At 34.6% G+C, this 11,832-nt stretch overlaps 1 protein-coding gene and 1 long non-coding RNA gene across 3 annotated transcripts; both read left to right on the plus strand.

Annotated features, from left to right (window-relative positions):
• The first annotated feature begins 5,393 nt into the window (after positions 1-5,393).
• On the plus strand, positions 5,394-6,065 carry LOC132610376 (uncharacterized). Its single transcript, XM_060324678.1, has one exon. The coding sequence runs from the start codon at positions 5,394-5,396 to the stop codon at positions 6,063-6,065; it is 672 nt and encodes a 223-aa protein (XP_060180661.1).
• A 124-nt stretch (positions 6,066-6,189) lies between these two features.
• On the plus strand, positions 6,190-11,193 carry LOC132610591 (uncharacterized). Of its 2 annotated transcripts, none has more exons than XR_009571181.1 (5): positions 6,190-6,538; positions 7,460-7,507; positions 9,374-9,407; positions 10,770-10,822; positions 10,912-11,193. It is a non-coding gene; the product is annotated as an uncharacterized LOC132610591 (long non-coding RNA). The 2 variants fall into 2 exon arrangements; XR_009571180.1 differs by having other exon boundaries at positions 6,193-6,504.
• The last annotated feature ends 639 nt before the right edge of the window (positions 11,194-11,832 follow it).

The following is an 11,832-nucleotide window of genomic DNA, read 5'->3' on the forward strand; positions in this document are numbered from 1 at the left end:
AATTGATATGAGAAAATTAGACTACATCTTATACTACTTTTTATATATAATTTGATATGTCACTTTTTGTCTTCATCTAATATTTTTCTTCAAGACATTTTTATCATTCTTCATACAAGTAATTTCTTTGCACTTTGCTTTGACCAATTCAACTTCTTCTTCCTCTATTTTTTAATGATCTGAAATTATATATACTTCTCTCATCCAAAATTATTTGTTGAATATTATTTCTTGAGATTCAAATTATATGAAAGTTAATATTACTGTTTTCGAATGTTTTAGTTTTAAATTTAAGCTATTGAATTAATTTAATTTAAGTTTACATAGAAAACTAACTAAATTGACTATTAAAGAAAAAAAAGGAAATTATTTTGGGATGGATGAAATAATTTTATCCTTCTTTTTAACCAAAGACAAAAAAAAGAAAGAATTACCTGCGACTTGTAGATCCCGTTCATTTTCTTTAATCCACAAAATAAATGTACTTTTCCCTCACTTCCAAGTAAATTAGATCTCGCTTATAACAATTATCAAATCAAGCCATTTAGTTACTATGGATGGCTGTTCATGTAATGCTTTGTCGTACAATATATATATAGTAGTGACATGTTTTGAAATGAAAATTTGCCTTTATTGTGCAAGAGAGCTACAAGATCGCAAATTTTCTTTCTATACTTTATCAGCCAATTAAATTTCAAATTCAAAGTTCTAGTGTATTATTTTGCGTCATCTTGAGAGGCTGGATTTTTTCTTTCTCCAAATTTTGAGTACATATATAGATTTGAGAAATACAAGGAATCATGAAATGTTAAAAATAGGCGGTCGAACTTGAAAGACAGTAAAGTATTTAGTTATCTATAATATCATCATCATCCAAAGGTCATAGAGATGGTATTAAAAAAGGCGTAACACCTTTCTTAGACTACATTTTTTTCTTGCTTGTATGTCATTTTAATGCAATTAATTACTCATTATTTTGATCAAAATGAACGGCATTCGTTATAACTCTATAATTTCTGATAGAAAGGCGAAAATATAAGAAGAGGAGGAGATCGATAATCGGCACTAAAATGACATCAAATTAATTGCTCTATTATTTTTAACGGGGTATTATCATTTTTTTTTTGATTGAATGCCTATTTATGATAAAATATGACATTTTGATATCTTCCAATTGTATTTAAACAAAAAAAATACCATCATCCAATACATTTTCTTGCCTGAAACGTCATTTTCTTTTTAGTGTAATGACTTAATTTTTTCATAGGTCAACAAAGGCATAATTCTACAATAAAAACATTCAAATTCATTGCTGAAGTGTCCTAAGGTAAATTATTGCAAAGAAATATTACATTTTTATTAATTTGAAATAACACTTTTTGATACTAATACATACTATTTATAAGTGTATTTTTCCTAAAGATATATTATATATATAACTGTTGTCTCGATCGAAAGAAATTTTCAAAATTAAAATTGATAAAATCTTATCTAAGATAAACATGTCTCAACAGAGATTGAAGGGATTAGCTATATTATCAATTGAAAATGAATTGTTAGAACAAATCGATTATAGAACGGTAGTTAATGACTTCGCATTTAAAAAAGCTAGAAAAATAGACTTTAAAAGGATCTTTCCTTTAAAAAAAGATTAATACCTTTCTTTAAAGTTTGGCTTTAGGCCTCTAATATTGTTGAGACGGCCCTGTCGAAAACAAATACTTTAATATACAATCTACTAAAATACTTTCACAAAAATACAAAGGCTACTATTTCTTTTTATATTTTTGGATATGCCTACACTTTATTACGATTTAATAAGACGACGTACAAAACTTCATATGTACTATGTAGACACGTGATTTTTGACCCTCCCGGAACGTTTTCACTGTATTATTGATTAATTTTCCTTTTTAGTCTAATCTTTGACATTTTTATCTTTTATTTATTTTTAGTAGGTTTTTATTAGAGAATTTGAAAACCGCAAAAAAAAAAAAAAAAAGGAGTCTCATTTTTATAATATAAGTTTTCTTTTCATTTGTGACAAAAGAAAGAAAATTTCCCAAAAAAAAATACTTTTTTATCTATTTTAGTTAATTTCCAAGTGAAAGATTGTAATAAAACAGTATCGAGTAACTGAGTATTTTTAATCTTGCTTTTTAAATTAGGAGTAGTATTTTTATTAATTAAATAAAAAATAGAACCAATAATGTATCGCCACTTGGCAAAATTCCACTCTTCCACACAAAAAAGCACAGTCCATTTTGGAAAGGAATGTTTCATTCTTCCTTCCTAATATATTTTTTACACATGGGCATTTTGGGAAAAAAGAAAAAAAATAAGCACACTCAAAATCTTACACCTGGACACACTATAAATAGCTAAAGATAGAAACCTAATGGACCAAGACCTACACATCATCAAATCAGCCGCCTACCAAAAATTCCAAAAAAAAACAATGGAGACCTAGATACACACAACAACACACTCTTTACGTTTAAAAACAAAAATCAGCCTAAAAACCTAGCAACTAGGACCTAGAACACTAATCAGCCACAAGAGCACTCAAATCATTTTCACCACACAAAACCAGTCATTAACTGTAACATTTTCCACCATTTTCAATCATATCGTCTTCATCTCTATTTGAGTTTGTCCTTGGTTGGGGTCGGGGTCCTTCAATCAAAGCTCCGGTTCGCGTCACAGTTTCTATTCTTCGGCCCAAGTTTCAAAGCTAGATTTGCTTGTATTTTGTCTTGCTCGACAGTTGAAGGTATTTTAATGAATTACAAGAAAATTTCTATTTTAAAGCTCCAATCTTTTACTTAAATCTTGTTGGGATTTATTTTCCATAATACAAGTTTCTATGGTTGAAGTGAAGGAAGAACACGATGTGAGAAGATAAGTGTATGTTTGGACATTGAACATAGGAAAGATCAAAGTCTTGTCTTCAGATGGTTTTGGGAGTAAATTAGGTCAAGGGAATAAATTGGGCTTATATCTGTCACGACCCAACTAGGGGCCGTGACGGGTACCCGGGGCTAGCCACCGAGCACCACTCGTTCTAATACTCATCTTACTCATTTAATTCCCTTTTACCAATTTTATACACGAATTGTAGGAAAATTATATTTTATATAGAAACATGAATACTTATATACATTTGCCTCTCGGCCATCAAAATAATATATACATAATAATAACATCTTGTGAGACCATCTGACCCACACTGCGTATCTACGAGCCTCTACTGACATACTAAACATATAGACGGAACAAGACTCCGTCGTGCCCAAAATATGCATATATACCAAAAGAAGAATCATAAGCACCTCCGGACAATGGAGTGCTCTCAATCAGCTGACAGCTACTAAGGGTCTGGACCAAGCTCACCTCTCTATCTACCTGTGGGCATGAACACAGCGTCCAAAGAAAACGGACGTCAGTACGAACATTGTACTGAGTATGAGAGGCATAAATAATAAAGAAAGACAGTGATAATATAATGTGATCATCAATATGAAACATCTGAATCTGAATGACAATCATAAAAGAAGTAATGCATGCTGTCTTACTCATACTCATCATAATTTCATATATGCATAATATGCAAGCTGCCCGTCCATATCGGAACAGTGTAATAATCAATAACATTAGCCCGCGTCCAGGCCTCCCGCGTCCGGGGTACCATCTCATGCCGCCCACTAGTGGTGTCTGCCCATGCCAAAAGGTCATGGTGTATCCGTATAGCTGCCCGCCTTGGCGGTGACTGCCCGGCCAACTAGGCGCGGTGTAATATGATCATGATATGTTCATAAAAAAAAATACTTGTAATAATATGCTTATCATAGTACATGAATAAGACTCAAGATCAACTGTACTCTGTCGGGGTGGCGTAAGGCCATGATCCCCCGATTTCATTATGGAGCAATTATTGACATTCTGCCTCACCTTGAAGGAATTAGTACATAAGGTGGGTGTAAGAAATAAATAGCATCATCGTATCATATCTCTTATCTCTTATCTTATATAGACATTTATGGACTTAGGCTTCTAGCTTTGCGGAAAATAGGAACTCATGAAGAGGAAAAGAACTTATGCTATAGGATTCATGCCATTAGAAATAAAGGACTAGCCTCACATACCTTTGTCGTTTAGCTATGTTATCGTTCACTTGCTCTCCCCCAATGTCACGTCGTTACCTTCACGGGAGAATTTGTATTAACATTAGTTAATCGACTATAAGAACGCGACGTAAATTCTAGAGAAAATTGGGCAGCATTTCCCCTGTAAACTTAACAATCCTCGAAATTCCAACTTAGCCAAACGTCAATCAAAATACCAACAACAACAATACCAACAACAACATATAGCAATATAAGCACCTAGAAATCTCTCAAAGTTCCAATAAAAAACAACCCTCAAGGCAACCATATCAACCAACTAATCTATGACTTCATAACATAATTCCCCTTCACTTTAAACTAGGGAATTCTCCCATTAATAACTTAATTAACAAGAATAGAGTATATTACATACCTTATTGCCCAGAAAACTCAACTAAAATCCTAGCTCCAAGCTTCAATAATCAGCCACACATCAAGCACCAAATACTATAATCCTTTCTTAACTAGTTTCCAATTCCTAAGATGAAATCTTGGTTTGATTTGGAGGACTTCAACTTGAAAAATTTAGAGAGATTTTAGGAGGGTTTGGGAGGGTTTAGAGAGAGTTTAGGGTGAGAGAGAGAGGTAAAAATGAAGAAAAAAAATCAGATTTTTCGGTTTTTACTTTCCAGATTTTTACTGTTCACCGAGTATTGTTCATCCGCGTCTGCTGTTCCTGTGTTACTGTTCATCCGCGTCTACTGTTCGCCGAGTTACTGTTCATCCGCAGAATTATTTCATGGACTCAATTGTTTTTTTCTGAGGTGTAACAATATCAATTTGGGCTTAAGGACAAAATTGCAAACTTGGTATTGGGCTGACAGAAATGTTTTCGTATGTCCAGAAGGAGAAGGCCCAAATACCCGTATGAGCTGTATTTTGCATTAGCTGTACATACATAGTATTTTATTTCATTTATGTATTTTAAATTCAGTATTTATCTTTCAAGTTGTTAGGAGGTTAGCAACAGAAATAGTACACCTGTCCATTCTGTTATAGAGTAGATTCCATACATACTTGTATAAATACTAGAGTAGATTGTAGAAATGATCATTCAGAAATACAAGAAGAAAATTTAATACACTGTTCTTCATTTATTTTATCATGGTATCAGAGCAGGTCTAATTTCAGTCATATTTACAACCTTATTTTTCTGTTCTTAATTTACAATCACACTGTTTCTTCTTTTGCAATTTTTTTTTTTTTGAATCTATATACTAATTTACAATGTCTGGAGATGGAATACCCACACCAGAAAATATTTCTTCTTCTGTTGAAAGGACTGATGGATCCACTACAACTAATGTTGTGGATTCATCTCATTCATACTACATTCACCCATCAGATTATCCAGGAATGAACCTGGTGGGTGCTCTCTTTGCTGGTAGAAGCTATGGAGGCTGGAGAAGGGTTGTTATCATAGCCCTTTCAGCTAAGAACAAGTTAGGATTCATTGATGGATCTCTAATTGTTCCAGCTGTTGACTCTGGACTCCAGAAATCTTGGGAAAGATGCAACAATATGGTACTCTCTTGGTTGCTCAACTCTTTATCAAAAGAAATTGCTGAAAGTGTGTTGTACTCCCAAAGTGCAAAAGTCCTCTGGTCTGACCTGGAAGATAGATTTGGTCAGGCAAATGGGGCAAAATTATTTCAACTTCAAAAGGAATTAAATGCGCTAACACAAAGGAACCTTAGCATTTCTGCTTATTTTACAAAAATGAAAAGCTTATGGGATGAACTGGATGCTATGAATACCTTTTCTGCCTGTGGATGTGAGTGTACGTGTGGTGCAAAAGAAAAGACTGTGAAGGCACATCAAGATGAAAAACTGTTACAATTTTTAATGGGTTTAAATGACACTTTCATAGGTCACTACAGGAAAAAGGGGTATCTGTGACCATCATGTAGCGACGAGATAAAAATCTAGTCCTTAAAGGTATACCTTTAGAGACGAGATTATGTGCTGGCCCGTAATTGTCTATTTTTCAGGGAAGAATCTTAATTAGGTCCCAAAATAAATTAAGATATGGTCCTAAAAAGACAACCAAGAATAAATATAACACTAATATAACAACTCTTTTGCGAAAGAAAGAGTCCGCTCATCTCTCTTTCTCCATTGAAAAAAATTCCTTAACCCTAGCCCCTCAATCTAACAATTATTCTTCAATGTTTCTCCCAAATACAAAATTAAAACCGTCCAAGACTGTACTGGTGTTTTTCTTCCATCCTTTCATCTCTCTCTTAGTCATTTGATAATTTTGACAGGTTTGGGGAAAATTAGGACTGGAAATCGACTATTTTGACCCAGAGAACACCGTTACTTCGCCGATTTTCAGGTTTCCTTGGTGACCCATTAATCTTTTTGAATGTGTATGTGTTTCCTAAGAACCTTCAGCTTTTTGTTATTATCAACCCTTCTTTTCTCTTTTGAGAATTTACTAGTACTTTGTCCAGATTTTTAGTGTCGAAAACAGAATACTCGTGTTACTTTTTTCTTGGGCTTTCAATATCTTAGTTTCTATAATACGCATTTCCAATTCTGCAAAGTACTCGTATTAGTGACATCAATAGATTCTTCGATGAATGGGTTAACTTTTTTGAGATTTTTTTCTTTATAATACTTTGTACATGATATGAGTTAGCACTGATTTTGTTTTCCCATGTAGTATTTTATTTTCCTGAACCAACTACTGTTCGAGCCTGTTCAGTTTACATTTTAGGCCTTTTAGCTAATGGATTAGGAACTTTAAGGAATTAGGGGTGAATGAAAGTTCATAAGATGTTTAGGTAGTTTACATAGTATTAATTTGGTCTTCAAAAAGTTTAAAATGTGCTATAATTTACAGTTCTCTAATAATATTGATGTTATGTTGGTGCTTTTGGACTCCTTACAGCTTTAATAGACTCATACCAGCTATGGTAAGAAGAAATAATGTGTATCAAGGGTTTTTACTAACTAATACTAGTCTTAGTTTTGTAATCAAAACATATGGTTCATCTAGTGCTTAAGCAAATATAACAAGTAAGAAAAGAACATCAGGTACACGTGAAATTTTACTTTGTTCTCACTACTATTGTGACCACACCACACCAAGTATATCACCTGATAGTGACATTACCAAGATATCAGGGATAACATCAATGTAAGGTTGAACATGGACAAGAAACATTTTAAAATGATGTGAGTTCAAAATTTTCAGGGATACTCACACAACTATACTATGTTTTTTTATGGAAACATTGGAAGATCTTTAATCTTGCTTATCTTTTGTCTTTCTGTTGTTTTTCCAGTGCTTTTCCTAAGAGTAATAAGGGTAATGACAGTCACTATACAACAATGTGAGTTCAAAATTTTTCATCAACTTATCTTTCTTGATTCGAACCTTCTCATTTTCTTATTTTTTTTGCCTGGAAGACTTTTAAGTTGTTTCATGTTTGGATGTTATAGGAAAGGGTCAAAAATACCCATCTACTTTAGTTTATTAGTCAAGTTTGCCCTCTGTTAGTGAAAGTGGTCAAATATACCCCGGTCGTCTACAAAGTTAACACATTTACCCCTATTTTGACGGATTCCCCCAAATCGGACCTCAATTACCCAATTTTAATCGAAATTACCCATTTCAAACGGATTCTCATTTAAACCTGACTCGCGACCCACAAACCAAAACTTCCAGAGCTTAAGACCATCTGCACCATTGCCACCATCAACAGAGCCTCTTTCAATCATCCAATATACCCTCCCTCTCCTTAACTCTGCGACCACCATAATCAATATTAACGACACCACTTTCCTCATTGAGAAAAAACATGAATTAGAGATTACAGCAGGTCTGGTTGTCTTCTTTCTTCGATCCTCGAACTGAAACCACCATTGACGGAGCTTCAACGGCGGCCAAAGGGGGAAAGGGAAATAAAAGATTAGAGCTAAAATTTTGATTTCAGTAGCTGGTATGAAAGATTGAGTACCAATTCAAAAGCTGTTGATCTTTCTGAGCGTAAAAACACCCGAAGTTCATAGGATTTCTAAGATTGCTATTAAGGATCGATTCAAACAGCAAGACGATATTAATTGAACTGAGTTGTAGTGGTTTGTTGGTGATTTAGAATTTGTGCTTGAAAATACTGGTTCCGTTCGTCTGAGCGAGAACGCCGAACTGAAACCACCATTGGCAGCAGTTAACGCTCCATTAAAGCTTCAAAGTTTAAATTCTTATTTTTTGCAAACGAGCTTCGTTTTGCGTGTCCATTTTTTCAAATATCTACTTAGTGGAGGAGAAAACAAGGAAAACGTTTACTTTACTTGAAAGTAGAAGGGAAGTAATAAATCGTAGTTTTGTGCTTACAGAAAATACAGTGCTTTTATTCTGGTATTATTATGCGTGGTTTATCTGTTCATGATTGTAGTAGGTCCTTCAAGTAACAATCTTACACTACCAGTGAACTTCAGTTGGTCATAAGAGAACAGATAAACTTCATCAATTGGGTACCTAGAAGAATGAGAAGGATGGTTGATGAAAATAAACATCCCGACAATAGAAAATTTTGTTAATTTTTGTCCACGGTTGAAGGAATAAGATGACAAGATTTGGGTTTTTATGTAGTGGATCGCGGGTTGGGTTTAAATGGGGATCTGTTTGAATGGGTAATTTAGATTGAAATTGGGTAATTTAGGTCCGATCTGGGGGAATCCGTCAAAATAGGGTAAATGTGTTAACTTTGTAGAGGCAGGGGTATATTTGACCACTTTCACTAACGGAGGGAAAACTTGACTAATAACTAAAGTAGAGGGATATATTTGACCTTTTTCCTTTGATTATATTCATCTCTTAGCTATATGAAGTTTATATGGATCTTCCTCAATTCAAGTTGGCATTTTCTATTTTCATTAGTGATGAAAGCCGCTCTATGAACACATGACTCTAGCTCCTTGTAATATGGCAAAGCTCAGTCGCCACTGAAGTTCTCTCATGAGAAATTTATCCACTTTATGCTCAAACATGAAAGGAAAATGATATAAGGTTCTTTGTGTGGATTACAATGGAAAACCTTAATGGTGTTTGTTTTGTATTTAAAATAGCAGAATACTTTTCATTTTATTGATTATGTAGTTTGAATGGTGAGTGTAGCAGATTATGAGCCGATTGCTGTGCTATTCAAGATTGCATTTGTCTATTTTAAGACATGTTTAATTGTGGGAATTTGCAGGGCAAATCCGGTGGTGTGCCACTCACCGTGACAGGTTCTTTCTCATGGCTCCCATTCTTTCTGGAGAAAACTACCACTATTTATGCTATTATAGCTTTATTGACAAAGTTCACTACTCATACAAACTCTTGCTAGCTAGAGATAGGGATAACAGTTGAGAAGCTAAAGCATAAAATGCAATTGAATTATCCAAATTTTATGAAATTCACATTAAGCTGCTTCATAGTAATGTTCTCATCAATAGGAACTGCAGCCTCAATTTCTGTAGTATTACTAACCACAAGAACACCCTCAAGCTCTATATGATCTCCACTTCCACCAGTAACACCAGGAGAAACATCCTTTACCAGTGGTGCAACATTGCCTTGCACACCATGCACTGCTTGATTTTTATCAACTGTAGTCGACTTAGTAGTATTATTAGTCGACTTGGGATATGTATGAACTTGATCCACAGAAGTATCAGGTACTTGAACTAATTGCTTCTGCACAACATCTGCATTTGTCTTCACTGATTCCTTCACTGCAACAAGTTGCTTTGAAGTACCTGCCTCCTCCACATGATATTTATTCCCTTCCTCTAAAGCAGCAAACTTATTAGTAGTTTGCACATCATTAGCATTAGGAACTACTGCTTGCACTTCCTTTCCTGTACCACCTGAGACAAGTGCTGCATCTACAGTTTGTGCACCTTGTTTTTGTCCATCACCATTGCTCTTCACCTGCTTCTTTCCTTTTGCATCTTTCCACTCGTACAAATCCTTAACAATTTAGGATGAATTTTCCAGCAGCCTGCCTCATCATGCCCTTGTATACAACAATTCTTGCCATCCTTGGGCATGAAATCATAATGTATTCTCGCCCATTTAGCCTTGATTGCACCAGTTGTATTAGGAATAACCTGAATCTGTACCCTTTTAGGATGATTAACAAGCAAGTAACTTCTACCTCTACTCTAGCACAACTTGGCCTTGTCTTATTCTTAGTAGCCATATCCAACTTCAAAGGCTTCCCTATTGCTGTTGCCATAGGAAAGAGCTGAGATTGGCCAAAATAATTAGGTGCTAGGGTTGGAAACGAGATCCATGCAATGGTTATAGTAGTCTCTTCCTTAGGATTAAACCAAGGATCTCACTTCAATGTACGCATAGGATAATACCATTGCTGCTCGGTGGCCTAAGAGGACATGAAAGGCCGAAAAGAGCTCAAAGCTCCATGGGAGCCGTCAAGGTTTTTTCTTTATATTTCTAACTTTTCCACGGGAAACAACAGCTTATGTTTAAACACTTCCATTATGCTTGTAACAGTTATTGTTTTAGTTGCGTTTTAAAATAGACTTTGATTCTTGGTTAATGCATCCCGAAACTTTTCTAATTAATTTTTCTTACTCTTGCAGCCTCGATGATTTTGCTGGATAACACCTAATGAATTTATTAGATTGCTTTTGGGGTAAGCGGTATAACTACTACTAGTGTAGAATTTATATATCTTATCTTACTAATAGTTATTCAAGTCTTTCCAAAATTTTGTACTTACAGGTTTTGAAGATTGAATTTGACAAGTCAAGATGGAAGTTTAGAAGATGCACAAGCTCATTATTTTGCTAGGAATGTTATGCACTCGCTATCGTAGTCTAGCTCGAGTGTTAGCAACGTTTTTTGTTAAGGTGTCGAGCAAATATTGAAACTAACATCATGGGATGTTAACAATTTTACTGTAATTAATAACTCTTATCTTCCTCTTTATATATATAACGCTTTTGTATCTAGATGTTTTAGTAGGAATCTGACATTTATTGATAAAATAATTTTTTTGTGACATTGAGCTTTCGGGACAACTTGCGGTCAATAAGAGACCAGAAATATGGTCGTGAAAATTAGTACAATTATTGTAAATAAGCACCAGTAATGCTTGTCTCTAAAGATAATCTGGGACTAGTAACATTTGGTTGCTAAAAAGATTTAACGACCGGAAATCATTTATTTATGATGATATTAATCATCCATTAGGGACGAGATATGTAGTCTCTAAAGTTTTTAACGACCAGATATATTACCCGTCTCAAAAGACTTTTAACGACCAGATTATTGAACCCGTCGCGGTTGACCTTTAGCGGCGGAGGCTATTACGACAGGTGGCGACCGGCTTTTTCCCGTCATAATTTCCCCTTTTGGGACCAGATTTGGACTTTTAGGGACCATATTTCCCTTCCTTAAAGGCCATTTTTCTTGTAGTGGGTGTAAGTAGTAATATTTTGTTATCTTCACCCCTTCCTAGTATTGGACAAGCTTACTCTCTAGTTATTCAAGACGAAAAACAAAGAGAGATTCATGCAACCCCTACTTACCCAGGGGATCCATCCTCTTTTATGGTAACTAATCAGCAACCAAGAAATTTTAATGACTATAAGAATCAAAAAACTGCCTATGACACTAAGAAAAACACAGTTTACTGCAACT

This window comes from Lycium barbarum, chromosome 9 (genome assembly GCF_019175385.1).
Source record: "Lycium barbarum isolate Lr01 chromosome 9, ASM1917538v2, whole genome shotgun sequence".
Lineage (NCBI taxonomy): Eukaryota > Viridiplantae > Streptophyta > Magnoliopsida > Solanales > Solanaceae > Lycium > Lycium barbarum.

What these genes read in the sequence shown, in the direction of transcription:
- LOC132610376 (XM_060324678.1), top strand. Translation starts at nt 5,394, where the DNA reads ATGTCTGGAGATGGAATACCCACACCAGAAAATATTTCTTCTTCTGTT.